This window comes from Oncorhynchus tshawytscha, linkage group LG33 (assembly GCF_018296145.1).
Source record: "Oncorhynchus tshawytscha isolate Ot180627B linkage group LG33, Otsh_v2.0, whole genome shotgun sequence".
In the NCBI taxonomy this organism is placed as follows: Eukaryota; Metazoa; Chordata; class Actinopteri; order Salmoniformes; family Salmonidae; genus Oncorhynchus; species Oncorhynchus tshawytscha.
In genome coordinates this window covers 37138025-37165587 of record NC_056461.1, presented here as the reverse complement: position 1 = coordinate 37165587, position 27563 = coordinate 37138025, and the positions used below count along the sequence as shown (strand labels likewise).

The 27563-nt window shown below is 42.5% G+C and overlaps 1 protein-coding gene across 4 annotated transcripts in view; it reads left to right on the top strand.

The window, feature by feature from the left end:
* Positions 1-2884: 2884 nt before the first annotated feature.
* The window catches only part of LOC112231400 (ephrin-B3), a 58462-nt gene continuing 33783 nt past the window's right edge, over positions 2885-27563 (top strand). The window contains exons 1-5 of one of the 4 annotated variants that reach the window (XR_002950440.2): positions 8666-8904; positions 9465-9709; positions 10193-10314; positions 12753-12870; positions 12992-14022. Coding sequence is in view for 1 of the 4 variants with exons in the window: in XM_024398135.1 (XP_024253903.1) it covers positions 3753-3874 (122 nt within the window). In the remaining 3 variants the exon portion in view is untranslated. Of the gene's footprint in view, positions 3875-8665; positions 8905-9464; positions 9710-10192; positions 10315-12752; positions 14023-27563 lie in introns of those variants that run through there. The other 3 variants (XR_002950441.2, XR_002950439.2, XM_024398135.1) reach the window with 3 other exon arrangements.

Genomic DNA, 27563 nt, shown 5'->3' with positions numbered 1-27563 from the left:
ATAAACAATTAATGAACATGCACCTGTGGAATGGTCATTAAGACACTAACTGCTTACAGATGGTAGGCAATTAAGGTCACAGTTATGAAAACCTAGGACACTAAAGAGGCCTTTCTACTGACACTGGAAAAACACCAAAAGAAAGATGCCCAGGGACCCTGCTCATCTGCGTGAATGTGCCTTAGGCATGCTGCAAGGAGGCATGAGGACTGCAGATGTGGCCAGGGCAATAAATTGCAATGTCTGTACTGTGAGACACCTAATACGGCGCTGCAGGGAGACAGGACGGAAAGCTGATTGTCCTCGCAGTGGCAGACCACGTGTAACAACACCTGCACAGGATCGGTACCCCTAAACATCACACCTGCGGGACATATACAGGATGGCAACAACAACTGCCCGAGTTACACCAGGAATGCACAATCCCTCCATCAGTGCTCAGACTGTCTGCAATAGGCTGGAGAGGGCTTCTATGCCTGTTGTAAGGCAGGTCCTCACCAGGCATCACCGAAAACAACGTCGCCTATGGGCACAAACCCACCGTCGCTGGACCAGACAGGACTGACAAAAAGTGCTCTTCACTGACGAGTTGTGGTTTTGTCTCACCAGGGGTGATGGTTAGATTCGCGTTTATCGTCGAAGGAATGAGCGTTACACCGAGGCCTGTACTCTGGAGCGGGATTTATTTGGAGGTGGAGGGTCCGTCATGGTCTGGGGCGGTGTGTCTCAGCATCATCGGACTGAGCTTGTTGTCATTGCAGAAATCTCAACGCTGTGCATTACAGGGAAGAGATCCTCCTCCCTCGTGGTATCCTTCCTGCAGACCCATCCTGACGTGACCCTCCAGCATGACAACGCCACCAGCCATACTGCTCATTCTGTGTGTGATTTCCTGCAAGACAGGAATGTCAGTGTTCTGACATGGCCAGCGAAGAGCCCAGATCTCAATCCCATTGCGCACGTCTGGGACCTGTTAGATCGGAGGGTGAGGGCTAAGGCCATTCCCCCCAGAAATGTCCAGGAACTTGCAGGTGCCTTGGTGGAAGAGTGGGGTAACATCTCACAGCCAGAACTGGCAAATCGGGTGCAGTCCATGAGGAGGAGATGAATTGCAGTACTTAATGCAGCTGGTGGCCACACCAGATACTGACTGTTACTTTTTTATTTTGACCCCCACTTTGTTCAAGGACACATTATTCCATTATTCCATTGTTCTTTTTATGTCTCAGTTGTTGAAACTTGTTATGTTCATACAAATATTTACACATGTTAAGTTTGCTGAAAATAAACTAAAAGTGTATATATAATATAACCAGCTACAACTATTGTTTAAAAACTGCCTGTATTTTGCCATTCCATTTACTGGGGCAGCTATGTTTTTTTCATGTGTAACTTCGTGGATATAGGCACCAAATTGCACACACACACTGCTAGAGTTTTAAAAAGATTTGTAGATTCAGGTCCGTCACAGAATTCACTCATTAACCCCACAGAAATATTTTTCCAATAAGGCTGCCAAACAACTCAATGTGGTCTTATTGGCCAATTTCGCATGACCATACCTGTATGAAACATAATTGTAGTATGCCCAAAAATATCTTAATGTTAAGTGATGTAGAGTATGCAACCACATGAGCCAGGTGTGCCGGTTATAGAAGATTGCCACAATTCTGTGAATAATTGAATAATGTGCCCAAAGATCTGTCTGCATTTCTGAAGATGTTACCTCAATTCTCTGAATAATTTGACATCTTTATATCTGGTTCATGTGGTTGTGTATTCAACATCACTAGAAACATTAAGATGTTTTTGGGCATAAAACAATTACAATTCAAATGGGTAAGACCATGTTTAATTGTATGGTGGCCATATTAGAAAAAAAATGCTTCACAGTTACCCACCAGAGACATTTTTGGAACGCTGAGGTCAACAGAAATGACCTTTGACCTCTTTCCAATGATATTATTAAAGGGTTGAAGTGAGCAATAACTTGTTGTATACCGACCATTGTTTGTCATAGGGTAAAATCCCTATTGGAAAAAATGTATGGGCTGGAGGGATGAGAATGATAACACATAGAAAGCTACCATAGCAGTGCAGCAATCACACATTTTCCAACTCTAGGGACATAGCCCTTCAAAAATCACTGGGACATGGTTAGCCCAAGTGAGCCCTCCGCCCATGTCATAATGGTGAAAGGAGGATAGAAATTGTAAATGATGGAAGTTCAGACTACTGTGTCCTATAGATTAGAGGGCATTTTTAATCTAGGAATGTGTAAAGATAATGGTCAATAGCTGCAACCTGGTCTCAGAGCATTGTGTATTATTATGTACATAAATCTGAGACCAAGTATGAAATGTTACATTTCATATGTATTCGTTTGTGGATGTCCAGAATCTATTTAGTTTTTGTTACACATTACAATTAATTTGTTACGAATTTGCAAAATGTATATGTTACAAATTCTGGTTAGGTGCCAAGCATTAGCTATCTTGCAATGTTAGCTAGGCTAGGGGTTAAGTTTAGGATTTAGGTTAAAGGGTTAGCTAACATGCTAACAAAATTACAAAGTTGTCTGTGATGAGATTCAAACTTGTAACCTTTGGGTTGCTAGACTTTGTTATATGCATACCCATCCAGCCCGACCAACCACCCTACTTTTGTTTTCCCTTAAGTAACCATCTGTCCTACATAACGTAACATATATCTTACTAAATGAAGGATATTGAATGTACGTACATAATAATACGAAATAGTCTGAGACCAGGTTGACAATAGAGCTACACTGGAACACACACATATAGGTTGGCATAGACCACTCCAGTCCATCCCTCCCCCTTCTCCTAGCTGCTCTCTATCCGTGTGAACAATAGTACGATATTTTGAGTGCAGAGCGTTGGAGAAGGATGCAACGAACGCAAAGTGGTATTGTGAACAGGAGAAGAGACCAGAATAAGTTAACCGGGATGCATTATTTTTGAATGCGCCAATTTTCACACCGACACTTCGCCTGTCAATCAAGTTTGCTAGAAGAAGTTTAACCAATATTGTGCCATAAAAGATAACGGACGGATGGAAGGGGCTATTTTTGTCCGCTAAGACTCAAAGGGATAAAATAATGGAGACAACTATGAAAGCAATAACGCGTTAATAAGCATTCAAGTGATGCAGTGTTTATAAGAGCACAGAGGACAGCCCATTATCAATTTGGGTCAGTGAATGCTCGTTTATATACCATAGTCCAATGTTGTATGCGTGCAGAGGGAAATTGGAGCGAGCAAGCCTGTGCATCTGGATGGCAAGGTAGTTTATGGCACTTTGCAAAATAATAGATAAACGCCCACTATCCAAAATTATCCTTTCAAGGTAGCCTATTGGTAGGAATTTACACTGATAATCTGGACAATCGGTGCATATTCATTTGGACTTTGGCCTTATCATCATGCAATGTCCCGTATTGCTGGACACGTTTCAAACCAGAAACCTACATGTGGCCGCTGATACACTTTAAACGCAAGACTAGAGAGGCCGACACATTGTATCCTCTCACACATTCCAACTACTGTGAGTGTTGTCTCTGGTTGATCGTTTCTGTTGTTGAAGTTTTTCCTTAGGTGTTTGCCCAAGTCACGCTATAGCTGTGCACTCCGAGGGATTTAGTGAACTTCGTTCGCACTCTTTGTCTAACTCGATTCCCCGTCCCTTCTTTTTTCGGGGGTAAAACGACAGTAGAGAGCCAAGGAGCAGGAATGGCTTTCGCGTTTTGGGACGGCTGTAATGGTTTGGGATTTATTTGGATTTTTCTTGTGGATTTACTGGGAATAACTGCAAGTAACATGGAACCTATTTATTGGAATACATTGAACAAGAGGTAAGTGGTTAAACTTTAATTTCATATAGGCTTGCATACCGTACTTTAGATTTGTCATACATTTTCCCCCAAAATACATTGCTGTCCGATTATGACTGACTGAATAGATAATGCAAAGGACACCGTTCCTTGACTGCCGATCAAAGCATGAATAACTGTAGGTTATATTGGTGACATTGCATGCAGTCCGGCAGAGTGGCATTTGAAGACAGATATTAAACGCTTTACAATTACCACCACATGGGGACCATACCTTTAGGACGCTGAATGATTATTTTGTGAGCTTCGATTTCATGTCTCGAATTACATGGGTTCACTCAATATCCAACTGTAGACTAGGCTAGCCTAGGCCTAGTTGTTGCTGGTGGAGATGAGTGGTGGTGTGGAGACTGACTTCGTTGGAGAGGATTACGGTCGAGGAAGACTGTGCCTGGAGTTTACTGGCAACCGGTCCTATTCAACAGATCGGTGTTAAATATAGAGCAGTGTAAAACCACAGCATACCCTTTCTGTCCATAGAGAGCAAGGAGATGGCAATGGGGTTGTTATGCGAGGGAATGCCTGTTTTTGACAGACTGCTATTATGTCAGGGTTGCGTGAGAGAGGGGGTGGTCTTCACGCATGATTGCACCCTCATAAAAGGTCGCGTGCGTGTAGTCCGCTCGTTCGTTCCTCGATCCCCTCCCGCCTGTGCAAACTCATGCTACGGTTGGAATCCACCCGAAATCGACACTATAAAAGCCAGTGAGAACCTGGCCTGGATTTGTCCCACACTGTTCAAGCAAGTTCCTCTTTTATCAAAGCTCAGACTCTCACATATTCTGGTAAGCATGCGGTAATTCTGCATCAATTCATTTTAAGGTGTTGGGGGTTTAGCCCAATGCAAGTAGGGATGTCCAGGTCATTCTCAATTGGCAACAAAATAGGAATTTCAACAGCTTAAATGCATGGATTTGGTGAACATTGAGATATAAGAGAGAAAATATTTTTCAGGTAACTTGCACCTTCACACCTGCCACAGCAGACACTTCCAGTACTCAATTACAATAGCTACTGTGGGTCTCTCTACAATAGAGCACATACATCTACAGTGTATTGCCCAAAACTACCATAACACTCAACTTCAACAACACACACACACACACACACACACACACACACACACACACACACACAGAGAGAGAGAGACACTTAACAGTAATTAGAATCCATAGAGCAGCTTTAAGTAGTAGTCTACTTTCTCTGTGTTGTCTGTTGCTGTCTCTTTTGTCTAGCCTCCATTCTCATCCTGTCCTGGTTGTTAAGTGTAAAAGTAAACAATTGTTTTATTAGTAATTTCACAGGCTTTTTCACCTCACCTGATAATTCTTTGTTAACCATGTTTAACCTTTTCACTGTTTGTATTTCACCTGTTATAATCTGTGCAAGTAAATACAACTAATTAGAATGTATAGATCAGCTAGAAGGGAATACAGTCTCTGTGCTCAACCCACCTCTGTTCTCTTTCCATCTGCCCTCTGTCACTTTCTCTGTCTTGTCTGTTACTGTCTCATGTAGGGTTGGGCAGTTATTTTATATATATATACTGAACAAAAATATAAACGCAACATGCATCAATTTCAACGATTTTATGGAGGTACAGTTCATGAGGAACTCAGTCAAATTGAAATAAATTCATTATGCCTAATCTATGGATTTCACATGACTGGCAGGAGGCCAGCCATGGCTGGGCCTGGGAGGGCATCGGCGCACCCTCTTGGGAGCCAGGACCAACCAATCAGAATGAGTTTTTCCGCACAAAAGGGCTTTATTACTGACAGAAATACCCCTTAGTTTCATCAGCTGTCCGGGTGGCTGGTCTCAGATGATCCCGCAGGTGGAGAAGTTGGGTGTGGAGGTCCTAGGCTGGTGTCGTTACACGTGGGCTGCGGTTGTGAGGCCGGTTGGACCTACTGCCAAATTCTGTAAAATGGCGTTGGAGGCGGCTTATGGTAGAGAAATTAACATTCAATTCTGTGGCAACAGCTCTGGTGGACATTCCGGCAGTCAGCATGCCAATTGCGCACTCCTTCAACATTGAGACATCTGTGGCATTGTGTTGTGTGACAAAATTGCACTCTTAAATGTGCAAATTGCACAATTTAAGGGTGGCCTTTTATTGTCCCCAGCACCTGTGTAATGATCATGCTGTTTAATAAGCTTCTTGATATGCTGCACATGTCAGGTGGATGGATTATCTTGGAAAAGGAGAAATGCCCACTAACAAAGATGTTAACAAATTTGTGCACAAAATTTGAGAGAAATAAGCTTTTTGTGCGAATGGCACATTTCTGAGATCTTTTATTTCAGCTCAGGAAACATTGGGACCAAGAATTTACATATTGTGTTTATATTTTTTATTCAGTGTGTGTATACTATTTTTTTTTAAAGCATTTTTTACGCACAAAACCATTTAGGCAACATGGATCTTGATCCAGATGTCACTGCCAAAGAGTGGACTTAAGGCAATCTCAACATTCAATATGCAGCTGGTTTTACGGCGGAGTTGCTCAATGGTTGTTGGAAATAACATTTATTTTCCATGACAACATGTGGAACCTCAAATAGAATTATAAAGTCAAAAACAAACATTTAGCTTGTAGATAGACAAGTTGTTTTATTTTTAGAAAATCTTTTTGAGGTTGGAATTACAGGATCTATTTAGTTTGAGAATTTAGTGAGTTAGCAACTTTTGACAGACTGGTTTTGTCTGGACAAACCAAAACCACATACCAACGTGTTCTGTGGAGAAAAGGTTCCTGTATTTGGATAATTATTTTGATTGGAGTATAGCTTTTTGGGCCCCCCGAGTGGCGCAGCGGTCTAAGGCACTGCATCTCATCTCTTGTCTGGTGTCCCTCCATCATATCCTACTCTTCTGTTGCTGTCTTGTCTGGTGTCCCTCCATCATATTCTACTCTCCTGTTGCTGTCTCTGTCTTGTCTGGTGTCCCTCCATCATATCCTACTCTTCTGTTGCTGTCTCTGTCTTGTTTGGTGTCCTTCCATCATATCCTACTCTCCTGTTGCTGTCTCTGTCTTGTCTGGTGTCCCTCCATCATATCCTACTCTTCTGTTGCTGTCTCTGTCTTGTCTGGTGTCCCTCCATCATATCCTACTCTCTTGTTGCTGTCTCTGTCTTGTCTGTGTGGGGGGTGGGTGTGAGTGAGTGAGTTTGTGTGTGTGGGGTTAGGGATTGCAGGGGTCTTCTGACATCTAAAGTCGTGTATGCTTGGTAAATGACTGTAAACAGTTCTGAGTGCAGTCTGTCATCGCTCCAGGGTAAGTTGTTGTACAACTCTCCCCCTCAAATGGGCATTAAAAATTCATCCTTCACAGGCTGCTCAATATTTAATGAATCGTCTGCTAATTGGCTGAGGATAAAAGCCTGCTTAACTGGGCTAAGCGTTTCAGATTAAAACATTTTAAAGATTGGGAAAAGAAAGGAAATACCGATACAGTGTCAGGAGACTGAGCTCTCTACATCTTCACATGTTCATCCTTATTACCCCCTTACACTGCCTTATATAGCCAGAGTGTTACATCCCCAGGTTAGGAGTGCGTGTGCTTTGTGTATGAGAAAGGAGTAGGTGTGTGTTTATTTGCTTGTGTATTTTTTGTGTTTGTGCATGTTGTTCCCAGGAGTGTGGGTATCGTTGTTGTTGGTCTGTGTGTGTGTGTATTCCCAATCAGTCACTCAGCATCTGACTCAGTTGGGGTGTTTAGGGGCGAGCAAGATGAAAGATCATTGTGTGAGCAAACACTTGAGTTGAGAGAGAATCGATGTGGTCGAGCGAGCAGAGGATGGGTCCCGCAAGCGCAGGCCAGCGTGGTGCACACAAATTAAACTTGAGAGCTTGCGAGTATGACTTTGAGCGAACAGAACTACATTGTCGCACGCAATAAATTAATTGGAGAGCAGGGATTTTTATTCCACTGACTACATGTCAAGACTCAAATGACTGCACTCACAAATACGCTGCATTCCCACACGGATGTCTCCTCCCCATTTAACCCCAATTTTCCAGTTTGCTGTCCAAAATCCACCTTGCGCTCGGAACTTCATTCTATCGTTTTATAACAGGAAAATTCTACCCAATGAACATAGCGTGTAGCAGTCTACTGAAACACAATTGGTCATGTTTTTGGATCAATCACGAATGCTCTAACTGGATTTTTGAGTTTCCATAAGGTTAGGGTTAAACGTGCTACACATAGGATTTATTTGTATTTTTGCATTGTAATTTCAGAAAATGTGCATAATATATCTGCAGTAATAATGGAGTGATAGTATTACTTATACCCACCAGTGTTGTGATTTGCTGATATTTGCCTATTGATTTCTCCCCCCTGAGCAGCATCAAAATGGGTTCTGATTTTGTGGACTTTTGTTATCTAATGGAAATTGCTTTGTCATTTCCAAAACCGCTTTTTGAAGCTAGTGGACCCAAACTAAAACTTTTGGTTTTGGTCCACCAGCTTTAAACAGCTGTAAAAATGATTATTTAAAAAAAATATATATATATATATACTTTACAGCGATTTAGGTGATACAATAATTCCCTACAATATTCAGTGCTTGATCTCTCACAAAATCTGACTTTGAGCAAACAGTGTATAGTTTTTGCAACCAGGAAATTACAGAGCGATTCCACTAGATAACACAGCCATAAAGTCAAAACAACTTTCCCGTTTTGACAACAGATGCCACTCCGGTGGGAGAAATCAATAGGCAAATATCACAGCCAATCACAACACTGGCAGATAAGTTATATTGTTAAACACTACAGTTCCAATATTACTGCAGATATATTATTAACATTTTTGGAAATTAGAATGCACAAATGAATTTTTAAAAATTGTAACACCTTTATGTTTAGGTTTAAAATCAGATAAAATAGGCAGGGTTAATGACTTTGGCTGTGGTAACTAGTGACCACCTATTTTTGAGCACAGAAGAGGAAAGGGTGAACGATGGCTGTCAATAAAGAGGTAAGTTTGATCGATTTTCAGTAGAGAAACTAAAAAAGTAAACTAGCTTAGCTAATCAACTATCATTTCAAAATTGAAGTAGGTAGTTATTTGGTATTCTGGTTTAAAAGCAGGTTATTAGGTTAACGATAGTAGGTAGGAAGCTAACTAGCTAAACATCTAGCTAACGTTTAACTCTGTGGTTTAACCAGAGATGGTTTTGTTTTCTATACCGTCTCTGGTTTAACTAAGAGCATTGTAAGTCAACGAGGGGTTTAGTAGAGGAAGAGGACTTGGGAGAATAGTATGACTGGGAAGGAGTGGCAGAAGAGTGGGGAGAGGCATGGTGTGAACAGACCACTGAAGTATAAGAACAGACAGTGAGGACTCACGGTGGAAGAGGGCTATGATTGAGGAGGGGAAGTCGAGAGGTCAGGCCCCGAACCAAATAATAGCTAATATTGTAAAATGCTAAGCGCATACTTTAAAATTATTGAATAGATTTGATCTGTTTTTGTGCAGTTACAATAAATGGGAATGATGTCAAAAACAATTCTCTCTCCATACCTCTTTCCATGCAGGTCCACTGTCACTAATATGTGGTGGTGAAGTCCCAATGGGCACAGACGTCAATTCAACGTCTATTCCACGTTGGTTCAGCGTAATTTAATTGAAATGACGTGGAAACAACATTGATTAAACCAGTGTGTGCCAAGTGGGGTTGTTCTTTGCTCAGCTGACAGACCAGAGATCCAGGAGCCCATTCAGTTCCAAGTTGCTTACCTTGGCTCTCCTCTACGTACAGCACTCTGGGGACTTCCAGCAGGTAACTATGACATCCACTAATCACTCCCGTAACTTAATCATTAATGGTACTGAGACTTCCTCGAATTTCTTTGAAACTGTATGAAGGCATTGTGCATAGGACATTTGTCACATAGATAGGATGATGACCAGATGGTTCTATTCGGAGGATGGGTATACTGAATGTATGTGATAGTCACTGCTAAATAATATATGTAGTGTAAATAAGGGATAAAGTGAACCTATAGGAGGATAGGTCTCTACGAGGAGGGTTGGGAATGAAATGACAGCAGGCTGTTCAATACTGAGCCATACTGACTGACGTGTCTTGGATTGGTACAGTTTGGCCCAATCCAGTCCCAAATCACTTACTTGGCGAAATGATTATCCATAGTTGCCTCTTTTGATACAGCCACAGCAGTCATAAAATGGACTGTTGCCTTGATCTCCAATTGAACTCTATGACATTTCCCAACCTCTTATTTTCTTTTCTCGCTCACTCCAGTTGTTCTCAGGAGACTGGTCAGTGTGCGTAGAGAGAACATGTTTGACCAGGTGGAGTCAGACTTCTACTTCATCACCCTGGACCACTACACCAACGAGGCAGAGGACATCAACTTTGGACCAGTGAGTCACCAACTCATCTTATGCCTTACACAACATTAGGAACACCTGCTCTTTCCATGACAAACAGTTGAAGTCGTACACTACATACACTTAGGTTGGAGTCATTAAAACTCGTTTTTCAACCACTCCACAAATTTCTTGTTAACAAACTATAGTTTTGGCAAGTCGGTTAGGACATCTACTTTGTGCGTGACACAAGTCATTTTTCCAACAATAGTTTACAGACAGATTATTTCACTTATAATAACGGTATCATAATTCCAGTTGGTCAGAAGTTTACATACACTAAGTTGACTGTGCCTTTAAACAGCTTGGAAAATTCCAGAAACTGATGTCATGGCTGTAGAAGCTTCTGATTGGCTAATTTACATCATTTGAGTCAATTGGAGGTGTACCTATGGATGTATTTCAAGGCTTACCTTCAAACTCGGTGCCTCTTTGCTTGACATCATGGGAAAATCAAAAGAAATTAGCCAAGACCTCAGCAAGAAATTGTAGACCTCCACGAGTCTGGTTCATCCTTGGGAGCAATTTCCAAAAGCCTGAAGGTACCACGTCCATCTGTAGAAAGAATAGTACGCAAGTATAAACACCATGGGACCGCGCAGCCATCAAACCATTGGGTACAAAAGTATCTATATCCACAGTAAAACAAGTACTATATTGCCATAACCTGAAAGGCCGCTCAGCAAGGAAGAAGCCACTGCTCGAAAACCGCCATAAAAAGCCAGACTACAGTTTGCAACTGCACATGGGGGGGGCAAAGATCGTACTTTTTGGAGAAATGTCCTCTGGTCTGATGAAACAAAAATAGAACTAGTTGGTCATAATGAGCATCGTTATGTTTGGAGGAAAAAGGGTGAGGCTTGCAAGCCGAAGAACACCATCCTAACCGTGAAGCACAGGGATGGCAGCATCATGTTGTTGGGGTGCTTTGCCGCAGGAGGGACTGGTGCATTTCACAAAATAGATGCCATCATGAGGTAGGAAAATTGTGGATATATTGAAGCAACATCTCAAGACATCTGTCAGGAAGTTAAGGCTTGGTCGCAAATGGGTCTTCCAAATGGACAATGACCCCAAGCATACTTCCAAAGTTGTGGCAAAATGGCTTAAGTACAACAAAGTCAAGGTATTGGAGTGGCCATCAGAAAGCCCTGACCTCAATCCTGTAGAAAATTTGTTTGCAGAACTGAAAAAATGTGTGTGAGCAAGGAGGCCTACAAACCTGACTCAGTTATACCAGCTCTGTCAGGAGGAATGGGACAAAATTCACCCAACTTATTGTGGGAAGGCTACCCAAAACGTTTGACCCAAGTTAAACAATTTAAAGGCAATGCTACCAAATGAGTGGTTGTAAACTTCTGACCCACTGGGAATGTGATGAAATAAATAAAAGCTGAAATAAATCATTCTCTCTCCTACTATTCTGACATTTCACATTCTTAAAATAAAGGGGTGATCCTAACTGACCTAAAACAGGGAATTTTTACTAGGATTAAATGTCAGGAATTGTGAAAAACGGAGTTTAAATGTATTTGGCTAAGGTGTATGTAAACTTCAGACTTCAACTGTATACTGACCAGGTGAAAGCTATGATCCCTTGTTGATGTCGCTTATTAAATCCACTTCAATCAGTGTAGATGAAGAGGAGACAGGTTAAAGAAGGTTTTTTAAGCCTTGAGACAATTGAGACATTTATTTTATTTTTAGTTCACCTTTTATTTAACCAGGTAGGCCAGTTGAGAACATGTTCTCATTTACAACTTCGGCCTGGCCAAGATGAAGCAAAGCAGTGCAACAAAAACAACACAGAGATACAAATGGGATAAACACACTTACAGTCAATAACACAATAGAAAAGATGATGTACGGTGTGTGTGCAAACTTCAGAGACATGGATTGTGCGCCTTTGAGGGTGAATGGGCAAGACAAAAGATTTTAATGCTTTTTAATGGGGTATGGTAGTAGGTGCCAGGTGCACCATTTCAGTGTAAGAACTGCAACGCTGCTGGGTTTTTCACACTCAACAGCTTCCTGTGTGTATCAAGAATTGTCCACCACCCAAAAAGCATCCAACCAACTGTGGGAAGCATTGGATTAAACATGAGCCAGCATCCCTGCGGAACACTTCGACACCTTGTAGAGTCCATGTCTCGACGAATTGAGGCTGTTCTGAGGGCAAAAGGAGGTGCAACTCAATATTAGGAAGGTGTTCCTAATGTTCTAAAACCCCATTGGAAGAGACGACCCAAGGGTTCCTCGCCTCAGATCTCCTCCAATGGCTCTTCAGAAGGATGCGAGTAGAGAGGAAGTGAGGAGTTGAGCAGGGATGGATGAGGACAGAGCTCATGTCATTGTTTTAGGGAGAATCTTATGTTGAATGATACATTTATTATCTGTTTGCACTTATCTTTGTTCTTGTGCTCTTTTCACAGATGGCTCTGGCTTGCTGATAGCATCTGATCTGATGAGACTCCCGATGCGATTTGACTCCTGTGTTACTGACTGGATTCAATAAAACTTCATTTGAGATTCTGTAATTGATAGACAATGGTAGTTCGCAATCAGTCAATTACTATAAAACAAATCTGTTTTGCTCAGTTCAATGTTTGGTGAATGCATGGCATTGTTTGGTTCTCAGTCCTCCTTTTTAATGCTGTGTGTACTGATTCAGTTCTTCCATTACTGCAATGGATTGTCCGGTCTGCTGAGAGGGTCATTGGCTACCACCTGCTCTCCATCGTGGTACTGCATAACTCCAAGGCATGGAAGCATGCAGGAAAGATCATCGCTGACCTCTTCCACCCCCTCTGGCAAACGGTTCAGGTCAATCACGATCAAAATCTCCCACCACCTGAACCATTTCTTCCCCTGCGCTGTGGCCCTCACCAACCGGCCACCTGGTTCACAATGATCCTTTTATCCGCATGGACTTTGCACTATTCAGCCACCGACTATGCACCCTGCACTATTCATCTGACTATGCACCCTGCACTATTCATCCACCGACTATGCACCCTGCACTATTCATCCCAGACCTGCACGACTCTTACATGCATCATTTAGGATGTAGCTTATAGTTCAGTCTAGTTTTTTAGCTTAGTGTTCATACTGTATGTGGATCTGTGGAAATTCTGTGTGTATAATGTCTTCATATTATGTTTATCATCTGTCTCTATGTTCTGTTTATTGTGGTAGCACCATTTCACAGTTTGAGGAAGCACATATTCACCATAAAAATTCACATTTATAATAAAGCATTCTGTGCATCTAGCATTGCATTTGCAGACGTATGTAAGATAGCCTACTAATCCTAATGTGATGAGTAGATTGTTATATTATTAGCCTAAATTATGACTAAAACTGCTGTTCAATGCGTGGCGTATAGTAGGCTTAGGCTTTATCAGATACATTTCTTCTCTTGTTTTCATAAACAAATTTCATGCAATTCTACTACACTTGATATGAGACATTAGAATAATATTTTTTAAGACAAAAAATACAGGGTAGTATAGGCCTATAGGCTACTGCTGACACTGACAAACAGATCAATAAAAACAACCTTGTCTGCAACCATCTAATCTACAGTAGGCCTATGAAAAAGGGAAACCAATTTTACAGGCCTACTGTTTGGAAAGCAAATACCTACTGCTGAAAAGAATGCTAATCTGTCTGTAGAGGATTAAAAAAATATTCTCAACAGTTTTTGAGCGATTTTGGTTGAACAGCACTGTTTTTCAAAGTAGCTTATCTTGAGATATTGGCAAGAGCACATTGGCCATCACCGGTGAGTAGCCTATGCTTCATCTTCATCATTGGGTGAGTCAGTGTCACTAGAACGTTTATTTTGTAACCTAAAATAACACCTACGTGAGAATGCTATTCATTGACTACAGTTCAGCGTTCAACACCGTAGTGCCCTCAAAGCTCATCACTAAGCTAAGGACCCTGGGACTAAACACCTCCCTCTGCAATTGGATCCTAGACTTTCTGACAGGCTGCCCCCAGGTGGTAAGGGTAGGTAACAACACATCTGCCCTTGCTGATCCCCTCAGGGGTGCGTGCTCAGTCCCCTCCTGTACTACCTGTTCACCCATGACTGCATGGCCAGGCACGACTCCCAACGCCATTATTAAGTTTGCCGACGACACAACAGTGGTAAGCCTGATCACCGACAACGATGAAACATCCGATATGGAGGAGGTCAGAGACCTGGCCGTGTGGTGCCAGGATAACAACCCATCCCTCAATGTGATCAAGACAAAGGAGATGATTTTGGACTATGGAAAAAGGAAGACTGAGCATGCCCCCATTCTCATCGACGGGGCTGTAGTGGAGCAGGTTGGGAGCGTCAAGTTCCTTGGTGTCCACATCACCCAACAAACTATCATGGTCCAAATTAGGGTTGCAAAGGGTCAGAAATTTTCCACAGGAAGTTAAGCCTGGGAATTTGGGGAATTTTGCTTAAATTCATCAAAAACTTTAGCTTATAACAGTGAACCTTTTTGTGGGATACACATAAAACAATTCTAGGTCTTGTGGAATAAACTCCCCAATTCAATGGAATTGCAACCCTCTGCATGCACAGTGCATTCTAACATCACATGTCCAGTGCACTCTTCCATCACATGTACAGCTGAGTCTCAAGATCTTGCACACTAATGAGATGCTATTGAGCCCACACTTCTACACTGTCTGAGCCAAGGACTACAAGCTTTCTGGTAAGTTTTGATTACAATACTGGATGGGGTGAATATATTTTATACGACATATATTACTTTTTGTTAACTAGTAAATAGTAGCCTACAGCAAAGTGTGTTTAAATCATTTATAAGTTGTTAACAATTTCTGCTAGTTAGTTTTTGATACCATGTGGGTTTTAGCTTGCTTGAGCCTGCTAACTGAGGAGTGTTATTAATTCACCTGTTTGCATACGTTTCATTTTAATATATTTATCTTACAAAGAAGTTGTTTAATCTAACTGCTTAGCTATTTATCTGTACATGGAATTGTATTCTGTTTTTTTCTTTACATTTTTTTTTTTCTTCTAATCTTTACAGGAAAATGCCACGGCCACCCTAGTCATAGACTGTTCTCTCTGCTACCGCACGGGAAGGGGTACCGGAGTACCAAGTCTATGCCCAACAGTCTTCTTAACAGCTTCTACCCACAAGCCATAAGACTCCTGAACAGCTAATCAAATGTCTACCCAGACAATTTGCACTGTCCCCACCCACCCCCTCTTTTACACTGCTGCTGCGCTCTGTTTATTATCTATGCATAGTCACTTTAACTCTAACTACATATGTAACAGTATAACTTTAGACCGCCCCCTCGCCCATACCCGGGCGCGAACCAGTGACCTCTGCACACGTCAACAACAGTCACCCACGAAGCATCGTTACCCATCGCACCACAAAAGCCGCGGCCCTTGCAGAGCAAGGGGAACCACTACTTCAAGGTCTAAGAGCAAGTGACGTCACCGATTGAAACGCTATTTAGCGCGCACCGCTAACTAAGCTAGCCGATTCACATCCGTTACACATATACTGTACATATTACCTCAATTACCTCGACTAACCTGTGTCACCACACATTGACTCTGTACCGGTACCCCCTGTATATAGCCTCGCTACTGTTATTTTACAGCTGCTCTTTAATTATTTGTTATTTATATTTTAAATGTTTAAATCAATTTTTTACTTAACACTTTTTCTTAAAACTGCATTGTTGGTTAAGGGCTTGTTAGTAAGCATTTCACTGTAAGGTCTACACCTGTTGTATTTGGCACATGTGACAAATACAATTTGATTTGATTTATACTATATACACTGAGTGTACAAAACATTAATAACAACTTCCTAATATTAAGTTAAATATATATTTTTTATCACCCATCTTCACACAATACCCCATGACAAAGTGGAAGCATGTTTTTTTTTAAACATCTTTTCACATTTATTGAAAATTAAATACAGAAATATCTCATTCACACCCCTGAGTCAAAACATGTTAGAATCACCTTTGGCAGCGATTACAGCTGTGAGTCTATCTGGGTAAATCTTTAAGAGCTTTGCACACCTGGATTGTACAATATTTACACATTATTCTTTTTAGAATTCTTCATGCTCTGCCAAGTTGGTTGTTGATCATTGCTAGACAGCCATTTTCAAATCTTGCCATAGGTTTTCAAGACGATTTAAGTCAAACTGTATCTAGGCCACTCGGAACAATCAACGTCGTCTTGGTAAGCAACTCCAGTGTAGATTTAGTCTTGTGTTTTAGGTTGTTGTTCCCTGCTGAAGGGGAATTTGTCACCCAGTGTATGTTGGAAAGCAGACTGGACCAGGTTTCCTCTAGGATTTTGCCTGTGCTTAACTATATTCCATTTATTTGTATCCTAAAAAAAACTCCCTAGTCCTTGCCGATGACAAGAATACCCTTAACATGATGCAGCCAACACCATGCTTGAAAATATGAATAGTGGTACTCAAACGTAACACTTTGTATTTCTGGACATAAAGTTAATTTATTTCCCACATTTTTTACAGTTTTACTTTAGTGCCTTATTGCAAACAGGATGCATGTTTTATAATACTTTTATTCTGTACAAGCTTGCTTCTTTTCACTCTGACATTTCAGGTAGAATCGTAGAGTAACTACAATGTTGTTGATCCATCCTTAGTTTTTTCCTATCACAGCCATTAAACTCTGCAACTGTTTTAAAGTCAACATTGTTCTCATGGTGACATCCCTGAGCAGTTTCCTTCCTCTCTGGCAACTGAGTTAGGAAAGATGCCTGTATCTTTGTAGTGACTGGGTGTATTGATACACCATACAAAGTGTAATTAATAACTTCACCATGCTCAAAGGGATATTCAATCTCTGCTATTTTTTTTAAACCCATCTACCAATAGGTTCCCCTTTTTGCGAGGCATTGGAAAACGCCCCTGGTCTTTGTTTTAATCTGTGTTTGAAATTCACTGCTTGACACAGGGACCTTGCATACAGTATACAGTTGAAGTCTGAAGTTTATATACACCTTAGCCAAATACATTGAAACTCCGTTTTTCACAATTCCTGACATTTAATCCTAATAGAAATTCCCTGTCTTAGGTCAGTTAGGATCACCACTTTATTTTAATAATGTGAAATGTCAGAATAATAGTAGAAAGAATGATTTATTTCAGCTTTTATTTATTTCATCACATTCCCAGTGGGGAATGTATAAAAGTATAAAAAAAGTATAAATACATGTGTACTCAATTAGTATTTGCTAGCGATGCCTTTAAAGTGTTTAACTTGGGACAAACGTTTCGGGTAGCCTTCCGCAAGCTTCCCACAAAAAGTTGGGTGAATTTTGGCCCATTCCGCCTGACAGAACTGGTATAACTGAGTCAGGTTTGTAGACCTCCTTGCTCGCACACGCTTTTTCAGTTCTGCCCACAAATCTTCTATTGGATTGAGGTCAGGGCTTTGTGATGGCCACTCTAATACCTTGACATTGCCATTTTGCCACAACTTTGGAAGTATGCTTGGGGTCATTGTCCATTTGGAAGACCCATTTGCGACCAAGCTTTAACTTCCTGACTGACGTCTTGAGATGTTGCTTCAATATATCTACATAATAGTTTTCCTCCCTTCCTCCCTCATCTATTTTGTGAAGTGCACCAGTCCCTACTTCAGCAAAGCACCCCCACAACAAGATGCTGCCACCCCCGTGCTTCATGGTTGGGATGGTGTTCTTCAGCTTGCAAGCCTCCCCATTTTTCCTCCAAACATAACGATGCTCATTATGGCCAAACAGTTCTATTTTTGTTTCATCAGAGCAGAGGACATTTCTCCAAAAAATACAATCTTTGTCCCCATGTGCAGTGGCAAACCGTGGCTTTTTTATGGCAGTTTTTGAGCAGTGGCTTCTTCCTTGCTGAGCGGCCTTTCAGGTTTTGTCGATTTAGGACTCATTTTACTGTGGATATAGATACTTTTGTACCTGAGCCACACAGGGTGGGTGCCGGAGCTAGCGGTCGAGCAGCGGAGAGGGCCAGAGCCTGTGTGGGAGTCGATAGAGGAAGGTAATGAGAGATACCGGAAAGAGGTTTTGGCAAGGAGTATGCTGCAGCGCAGGCGCGCTGAAGAGCGCCTTCTCAGCCTGGCACCATCTGTGCCAGCTCTACACACCAAGTCTCCAGTGCGCCTCCACAGCCCAGTACGTCCTGTGCTAGCTCCCCGCACTCACCGTGCGGAGTGTGTCATCGTTCCGGTACAATTTGTGCCGGCTCTTCGCACCAGGTCTCCAGTGCGCCTCCACAGCCCAGTACGTCCTGTGCTAGCTCCCCGCATTCACCGTGCGGTGGTTGTCATCTGTTCGGTACCAGTTGTGCCGGCTCCACGCACCAGGTCTCCAGTACATCTCCCCAGTCCAGTACATCATGTGCCTGCTCCTCGCACTTGCCCTGAAGTGTGTGTCACCAGTCCGGTACCACCTGTGCCGGCTCCACGCACTAGGCCTCCAGTGTGCCTTCCCAGTCCAGTACGTCCTGTGTCTCCTCCTCACACTTGCCCTGAAGTGCTTATCACCAGTCCGGTGCCACCTGTGCCGACTCCACTCACCAGGCTTCCAGCGACGGTCCCCAGTCCAGAGCTTCCGGCGACGGTCCCCAGTCCGGAACCTCCGGCGACGGTTCACGGTCCGGAACCTTCTGCGACGGTCTACGGTTCGGAACCTCCTACGACGGTCCACGGTCCATTGAATCCATTGTTTACAGATCCAGTGGTGAGGAACAATCCACCCTGTCCTATACTGTGACACCCGGGCCTGGCTCCACGAGGGGACAAAAGGAGTCTTCGCCCCTTCAGTCTCAGTTTAAGTTTTATGTCTCTATATAAAAATAGCCAAATGAAAATTATTGAATGACAGTATCTCCACTGCGCTGTATCAGCACTATAGACAGAGCGCACGGCGGAGTGTGTGTTTGTGTGTTGGGGACTATGGAAAGCCACTGGGTGGTTACGTATCTCCTTTGTTTTTCCATAAAAAGCAGGGGAAAACGCTGCTTATCTGTGGTAGGCTACATGAATAGCGTTGAAGGCTACGTGAATAACGTTGTAGGCTACATGAATAATGTTGAAGGCTATGTGAATAACGTTGAAGGCTACGTGAATAACGTTGTAGGCTACGTGAATAACGTTGTAGGCTACGTGAATAACATTGTAGGCTATGTGAATAACGTTGTAGGACTACGCGAAGAACGTTGTAGGCTACGGGAATAACGTTGTAGGCTACGTGAATAACGTTGTAGGCTACGGGAATAACGTTGTAGGCTACGTGAATAACGTTGTAGGCTATGTGAATAACGTTGTAGGCTATGTGAATAACATTGTAGGCTATGTGAATAACGTTGTAGGCTACGTGAATAACGTTGTAGGCTACATGAATAACGTTGTAGGCTACGTGAATAATGTTGTAGGCTACGGGAATAACGTTGTAGGCTACGTGAATAACGTTGCAGGCTACGGGAATAACGTTGTAGGCTACGTGAATAACGTTGTAGGCTATGTGAATAACGTTGTAGGCTATGTGAATAACATTGTAGGCTATGTGAATAACGTTGTAGGCTACGTGAATAACGAGATATATGCTGCCGCCTGTAATATTGGATTTGGATTTATAAGGATGGGTCAAGTCAAGTTTAGCCTGCAGTTAAAGCTGTTTCACTCACACCCCACCACTACAAAGTTTAGTTAGCTGTAAAAGGCGTAAGTGTTATTAGCGCTAACCAGCTAATATGCCACTGCCACAATGCGCCGCCAGGATAATGGCTCAACAGCCCAATCCACCCCGACTATCCCTGACAATCTTGGAACAGAGGAAGCAGCCCAGGTTTGTACCCTAGTCACAGGTTTTCTGTCTAAAAAGTTAATTTAATAGCAACCAGTTTATAGGAAGAGAGTGGCTGGAATGGCCTTGCTATGGCCTATGGCCTTGCTATGGCCTTGTTAAGTCACTTTATCCTGGCGCCAGGTTTGGTGACACCTCCCTCTCGTGACGGCTGTGTGTGTGTGTGTGTGTGTGTGTGTGTGTGTGTGTGTGTGTGTGTGTGTGTGTGTGTGTGTGTGTGTGTGTGTGTGTGTGTGTGTGTGTGTGCGCGTGCGTGCGTGGTTTACTATGAGTGTCTGGGTGTATCTGTGTTAGGCCTGTGTGTTTTCCAGTCTAAATATTTAACAGATAAATAGTTTAGATTGGGGAGATTAAACAGTGTCAAATGAAGATGGGCAATGGAAAGTGCAGTGGGTATGTTGTGTATGTGTGTGAATGGGTGCACTGTCTGTATATGGGCAAACTTGCAGTGAAATGCTGCTTGTGAGACAAAACTAAAGTTTTCCATAGTCTTGTGAAAGTGACTTTGTAAAAAGCACCAAATGGGCTGTACCACTTGACCTCGGATTAGGGGTGTGCGAGTAAGGGAGGATAATCCTACACAACAAAACACACACCCAGCCCTCTTGTGGAGTGCTCCACTGTCAGTCAGACAACAAAGCAGTCTGTGAGGGGATTACTCTCTCTCTTTCGCTCTCCTCTCTCTCCTTCCCTCTGTCATCTCTTCATTAGTGGATTCACCCTTTCATCACTTACTCAGTAGCTCGATCTCTCCATGTATCCTCTTTTTTCCCTATCAACCAACCCATCTCGTCCTTCATCGCGTTCCGTTGAAATGTGAGCAAATTTGTGGGGAATGTTACCACTGTTGGTACCTGAGATCAGGGACAGCGACAGAGCTTTCTGGAACTGATTTATTATTAACACATGACCAGTGAGAATGTTACCAGTCAGAAAAGGGACTAGTGGTGGAAGCTGCAGTGTTGATTGGGATTCTTGGCAGAAGATTAATCTGCTGAAATCTCTTCAGAAATCCAATGGTTTCATTAAATCTTGCCTAAGGATATGGACAGGAATCAGTGAAAGGGTGCAAGACATAAATGACTTTTCTCTCTTTCACATGTTTTGTACGGGTATGGCTTACCTCCACACACTAACATTTGCTTTCTTCATTTTACACACCCTCGTAGCTACCTGCCAGTATTATTTTCAAATCCCCTTTCACCGTCCTTCTCATTTTTAATTTTCTGTTTCAAAGGTGCTTCCCCGGCAGGCCTTCAAAGCCTTGGCAGAGCATGAGAGCGTGCTGTGGAGAATGGAGTAATTGCAGTCTTAAGATTGCACTGATGATGGTTTCACTGTGAGGTGGTGGGGGGTGTCTGACGACGTTCCCTCCAATATGAAATTAATTCTCAAAACAGTGCATCACTATAGTAAAAACACATGCTTGGCTTTAACCTTGTTTTTTTGTGCTTGTTTGATCTGAATTCTCTTCTCTTTCCCTCCCATCTCTCCATGTGCTTCTCTCCCTCATAAGTCCCTGTTTTTCTCTATCCCTCCCTTCTCTCTCCGTCTCTGCCTGCACCTCCCTCTCTTTCGTAAAGGTTAAGTGGGATAAATAATATTTTCTGTATGCCTCGCAGAGCGTTATGGGTAATTGGGGGACCATTGAATGGAGAACAAGGTCCAAGAGCCATGTCAGCAATAAGAAAAAACATAAACAAACTAATCTGGCAAATGACATGTAGTTGTTTTAACAAACCAGACAGATTTCCCTTTCAAAATCCACCTAATTGAAACCAACTCGCTCTCTAGCTCTGTCTCTTTCTTTGTCTCTGACTTTGGATATTCAATATCTCCATCTTTCTGCTTCAAATACACACACTTCTCTCTTATGAAACTTTTTAATAAAAAAATATTACAAAGAATAGAAACCTAGATGTTCCCTTGCGTGCTGGTATGTGTGAGGGAGACAGGAATGAAGAAGGCAAAGTGAAAAGAAGGAGGGGGAGAAGGGAGTTGAGGAAGGCGAGAAGGGTCTAGGGAGTTCTCTCTCTCCTCGGGACTCTCCGACTTTCTTCTGCACTCATCCTCCAAACAAAGAGAAGAGGTATTTGTAGTCTGCTCATTTCTAATCAACCATGTGATTTGGGTTTGATGAGCCTTTTCATGTGTGGTTAGAGTCCGGGGCCTCAGTGTGCATGTCTACCTCTCACAGGCTGATACAACTGAGAGTCAGACAAACGCAGCTCCACTCCACAACGTTTAGAAAATGTCAACTTTCTGACCTCAGTGGCCTCAACCTCATTTGTAAGAAAACAACCTTAGAGTGGAATGCTGTTGTTGTGTCTGAGCTCCGGTTGTGTCATGGTTGGTCTATGTTAAGGGCATCGTCTGATGGGGACTGAGTCATGAGGTAGGATTGTGGGTGCTATATCTCAGTCCTTAACTCATTAAATAACACAGATAAAGGTTCAAACAACACTCACAAAATACTTCAGATAAAGCAGCACTCACTTATCAGGTCTGGGGGAAGGCTCCTGGAAGGGCACGCTAGTAGCATTTCACCAAATGGCTGTTTTAGGGGACTGACGCCACAAAGTTCACATTTATACACCTTTCTAGACCTGAAAATTATGTGTTAACCAACAGAGTCTTCCCAGCTCCGATTGCACTCAATTACGGTGTTTGTACAGTCGTTTTTACACTGCTGCTACTCGCTGTTTATTATCTATGCATAGTCACTTTACCCCTGCCTACATGTACAAATTACCTTGACTAACCTGTTCCCCGCACATTGACTAGGTACCGGTAACCCCTGTATATAGCCTCCACATTGACTAGGTACCGGTAACCCCTGTATATAGCCTCCACATTGACTAGGTACCGGTAACCCCTGTATATAGCCTCCACATTGACTAGGTACCGGTAACCCCTGTATATAGCCTCCACATTGACTAGGTACCGGTAACCCCTGTATATAGCCTCCACATTGACTAGGTACCGGTAACCCCTGTATATAGCCTCCACATTGACTAGGTACCGGTAACCCCTGTATATAGCCTCATTATTGTTATTTTGTGTTAATTTTTATTTATTTTACTTTAGTCTATTTAGGAAATATTTTCAGAACTATATTTTCTTAAAACTGCGTTCTTGGTTACGGGCTTGTAAGTATGCATTTCATTGTTGTATTCGGCGCATGTGACAAATACTATTTGATTTGATTTGATTTATTGGCATGTAATTAACTATGGTGTGAAACCCTAAGAACTGTGTATAAAATGCTTTCAAGTTTCAATTTTTGTTGTCACAGAGAGCAATTGGTTTTGCAGCAAAGGAGCATAAAAAACAGTGATCAAATCAAATGGATCACAGTGACAGTGAATACAATGAGCTGGCCCATCAAGTCATAGGGGCTGACAGCCATCAATACACATTTATACAGCAGGCACACTAGTGATCATCATACAACTGTATAACAAGCCAAAGCCGCTTAATTATTATGATTTTTTACTAGGCACGTCAGTTAAGAACAAATTCTTATTTACAATGACAGCCTACCCCAGCCAAACCCAGACAACACTGGGCCAATTGTGCTCCACCCTACGGCACTCACAATCACTGCAGGATGTGATACAGCCTGGATTTGAACCAGGGACTGTAGTGACGAGTCTTGCACTGAGATGCAGTGCCTTAGAACACTGCGCCACTCAGTAGCCCATAAGTAAATACTCTGTGCATTCTTAGATCATCTCGCCAACAACATATCAACAATGTGCTGACAAAAACAAAAAAACATTGTCAACATCACCTTCATCATCCTCATCAACAACATATTACCATTGTCTTCCTCAACATCCTCATCCCTAGCCTTCCCTGTATTGAAAGGGGAAATGGCTATGGGGGTGAAGGAGTGCTTGTACCTCAGTGGCGGTCAGTAAGATGAGGGAGGACGCTATTTTTTTAATGAGCATGGCCTTATTTCTATTACAGCATATTGGATGACTGTCATTCATATTCCATTCACTCAGCTCAATGTAACATCGATAGGTTTAGGCCACTACATGATATTCAAACGTTCCCTATACCCATCACAGCGTACACTACTGTTCAAAAGTTTGGGGTCACTTAGAAATGTCCTTTTTTAAATAAAAGTACATTATGTCCATTAAAATAACATCAAATCGATAAGAAATACTGTGTAGACATGGTTAATGTTGTAAATGACTATTGTAGCTGGAAACGGCAGATTTTTTATGGAATATCTACATAGGCGTACAGAGGCCCATTATCAGCAACCATCACTCCTGTGTTCCAATGGCACGTTGTGTTAGCTAATCCAAGTTTATAATTTTAAAAGGCTAATTGATCATTAGAAAAACCCCATGCAATTATGTTAGCACAGCTGAAAACTGTTGTCCTGATTAAAGAAGCAATAGAACTGTCCTTCTTTAGACTAGTTGAGTATCTGGAGCATCAGCATTTGTGGGTTCGATTACAGGCTCAAAATGGCCAGAAACAAAGACCATTCTTCTGAAACTTGTCAGTCTAATCTTGTTCTGAGAAACGGCTATTCCATGCGAGAAATTGCCAAGAAACTAAAGATCTCGTACAACGATGTGTACTACTCCCTTCACAGAACAGTGCAAACTGGCTCTAACCAGAATATAAAGAGGAGTGGGAGACCCCGGTGCACAACCGAGCAAGAGGACAAGTACATTAGAGTGTCTAGTTTGAGAAACAGGTGCATCTCAAGTCCTCAACTGGCAGCTTCATTAAATAGTACCCGCAAAACACCAGTCTCAGCGTCAACAGTGAAGAGGCCACTCTGGGATGCTGGTTTTCTAGGCAGAGTTGCAAAGAAAAAGCCATATCTCAGACTGGTCAATAAAAAGAAAATATTAATATTGGCAAAAGAACACAGACACTGGACAGAGGAAATCTGCCTAGAAGGCCAGCATCCCAGAGTCCAAACCTTTGAACGGTAGTGTTATCAGGAATCAAGGTAAGACCCAAGTGCAGACTGTGTTGAAGTAACAATGTTTATTAAACCAACAGGTGCAGGCAAACGATAGGTCAAGGCAGGCAGGGGTCGAATATCCAGAGTAGTGGGGCCAAGGTACAGGACGGCAGGCAGGCTCAGGGACAGGCAGCGTGGTCAGGCAGGCGGGTATGGGGTCAGGACAGGCAAGGGTCAAAACCAGGAGGATGAGGAAAAAGAGAGACTGGAGAAAAATAGAAGCTGAGACAAAACACTGATTGACTTGAACAAACAAGACAAACTGGCACAGACAGACAGAAAACACAGGTGTAAATACCCAGGGGATAAGTGGGTAATATGGGCAACACCTGGAGGGGGTGGAGACAAGCATAAGGACAGGTGAAACAGATCAGGGCGTGACAATTTGAACTGTACAGGTCGAGAGAAATTTGAGTAATTAAGGTGACAGACATTGACACATTCAATACCGCCTTGCACAATCTTGCCTGCATCTAGTTGATCTAGGGTGTAATTATTAGTTGCAAATTAGAGTTTGTATTGGACAGGTATGAAGGTATGTATATCCCCGTTTCGTTCAATTTGCTTCCATTTAAGAAACGTTTTTCAACAGAATCGGCAGAATGAATACACCCCTGATCACATGCAAACACAGTTCACTTTCATAGCAGCCACATGTAAACAGCACGATCCCTTCGTGCTGGATCGTTGGATAATTCGATCGTTGGATAATTCCTTCTCGCATCTACGTGCTCTCCTCCTCTCACCTTTTCCCTTTGCCAAAAAACATTTCCAAGCCAAACCTTCATATCATAACCACTAACTGCTACACACAGCCTACATCGTTGTCACCATATTACCTAACATCAAGTCAACATAGTTCTAGTAGCTGACGCATTAGTAAACCCACTACAATCATGCAGTACAATGTGCAGTTAGCAAACAGTTTAGCATTTACACCGGCGGGCCCCAGTGGCAATAAATGTATAAAACCAAAAGCTTACCTTGACTTGGAAGAATTCTGGTGTTGGATAACCATAGCTAGCTAGCTAACATAGCATCCATCTCTGTTTGAGCCAGATGTTTGAGTAGGCTAAACTAGGTAGCTGCATTCGCTTGGTAAGAAACTGAAAGTGAATAAAATATGAAATATAGCTAGCCCACTCTCTTTCTCTCTCTTGCTTATCCTTCTTTTTTAATCAATTATTTTGTTCAAAACTGTTCAACTATTGTCTTCTCTTTAGCCAGCTACTCACCACATTTTATGCACTGCAGTGCTAGCTAGCTGTAGCTTATGCTTTCAGTACTAGATTAATTCTCTGATCCTTTGATTGGGTGGACAACATGTCAGTTCATGCTGCAAGAGCTCTGATAGTTTGGAGGATGTCCTCCGGAAGTTGTCATTATTTCTGTGTACATCCATGGAAAGGGGTGAGAACCACGAGCCTCCTAGGTTTTGTATTGAAGGAGGGAAACTAGCTGTGCTCCGGCTACACCATGGCGCTATCCTACAGAATGCTATTGAAACTACTGCAGACCTTCATTACAAAACAGTGTGTTTTAATAGATGATTTGGTGAAGTGAATATATTTAGTATAGTTTTATCTAAAAATGACAACTTTTTAAAAATGTTTCACTATTTTTATGAAACTCACTTAGGAGGATGTTTCTCCCCTTCCTCTGAGGAGGAGCCTCCACTGTTGTACCTGTTAGTCTTAACAGTGGGGAATCTAAACCAGGAGCCAGAGGGTAGGACCTGAAACTAATAGTGACCTGGAACTCACCACTTGTCTGCTGTACAGATCAGACAGACTACTCTGCTGGACTTCTGTGATCTGACTGCCCACTTTCACTATTCTAGCTTGTTTTGTTTAATGGCTGGCCTTGTTACTGGCTGGCCTGTAAACCATTCAAATGCTAAACCATGTTCCACCTCATGCCAGTAAAAACCGTGGTCTAATGAACCAGGCCACCTACCAACGTGTTCACACTGGGTGGGCAGATGGGCTGAGGCTGGCTGAGTGGGCTGCAGGCCCTGGTGCCTCCTGGTACGGTCCTTCTCTATACAGGACCTCCAGACCGGGACAGGGGCAGTAGCATGGAGCTGCAAGGGAGATTCCAGGGGAAGTTTGCCTGAAAACATCTCCAACAGAGCAGTGAGGCAGGATGGTGTGGGCATACATGGAGCTTGAAGTGTATTCACGAGGTGGGGTTACAGCTGGAACTACAGCTAGTGAGTGCAGTGGGTGTGAAATAAGATGAGAAGGGTGCAGGCAGGCAATTAAGCAAACACCCTCATTCCCATAAACACTGGGCCATGAAGGCGGCCAGAGGCCATTACAATCTTCCCACAGGGGTAGTAAG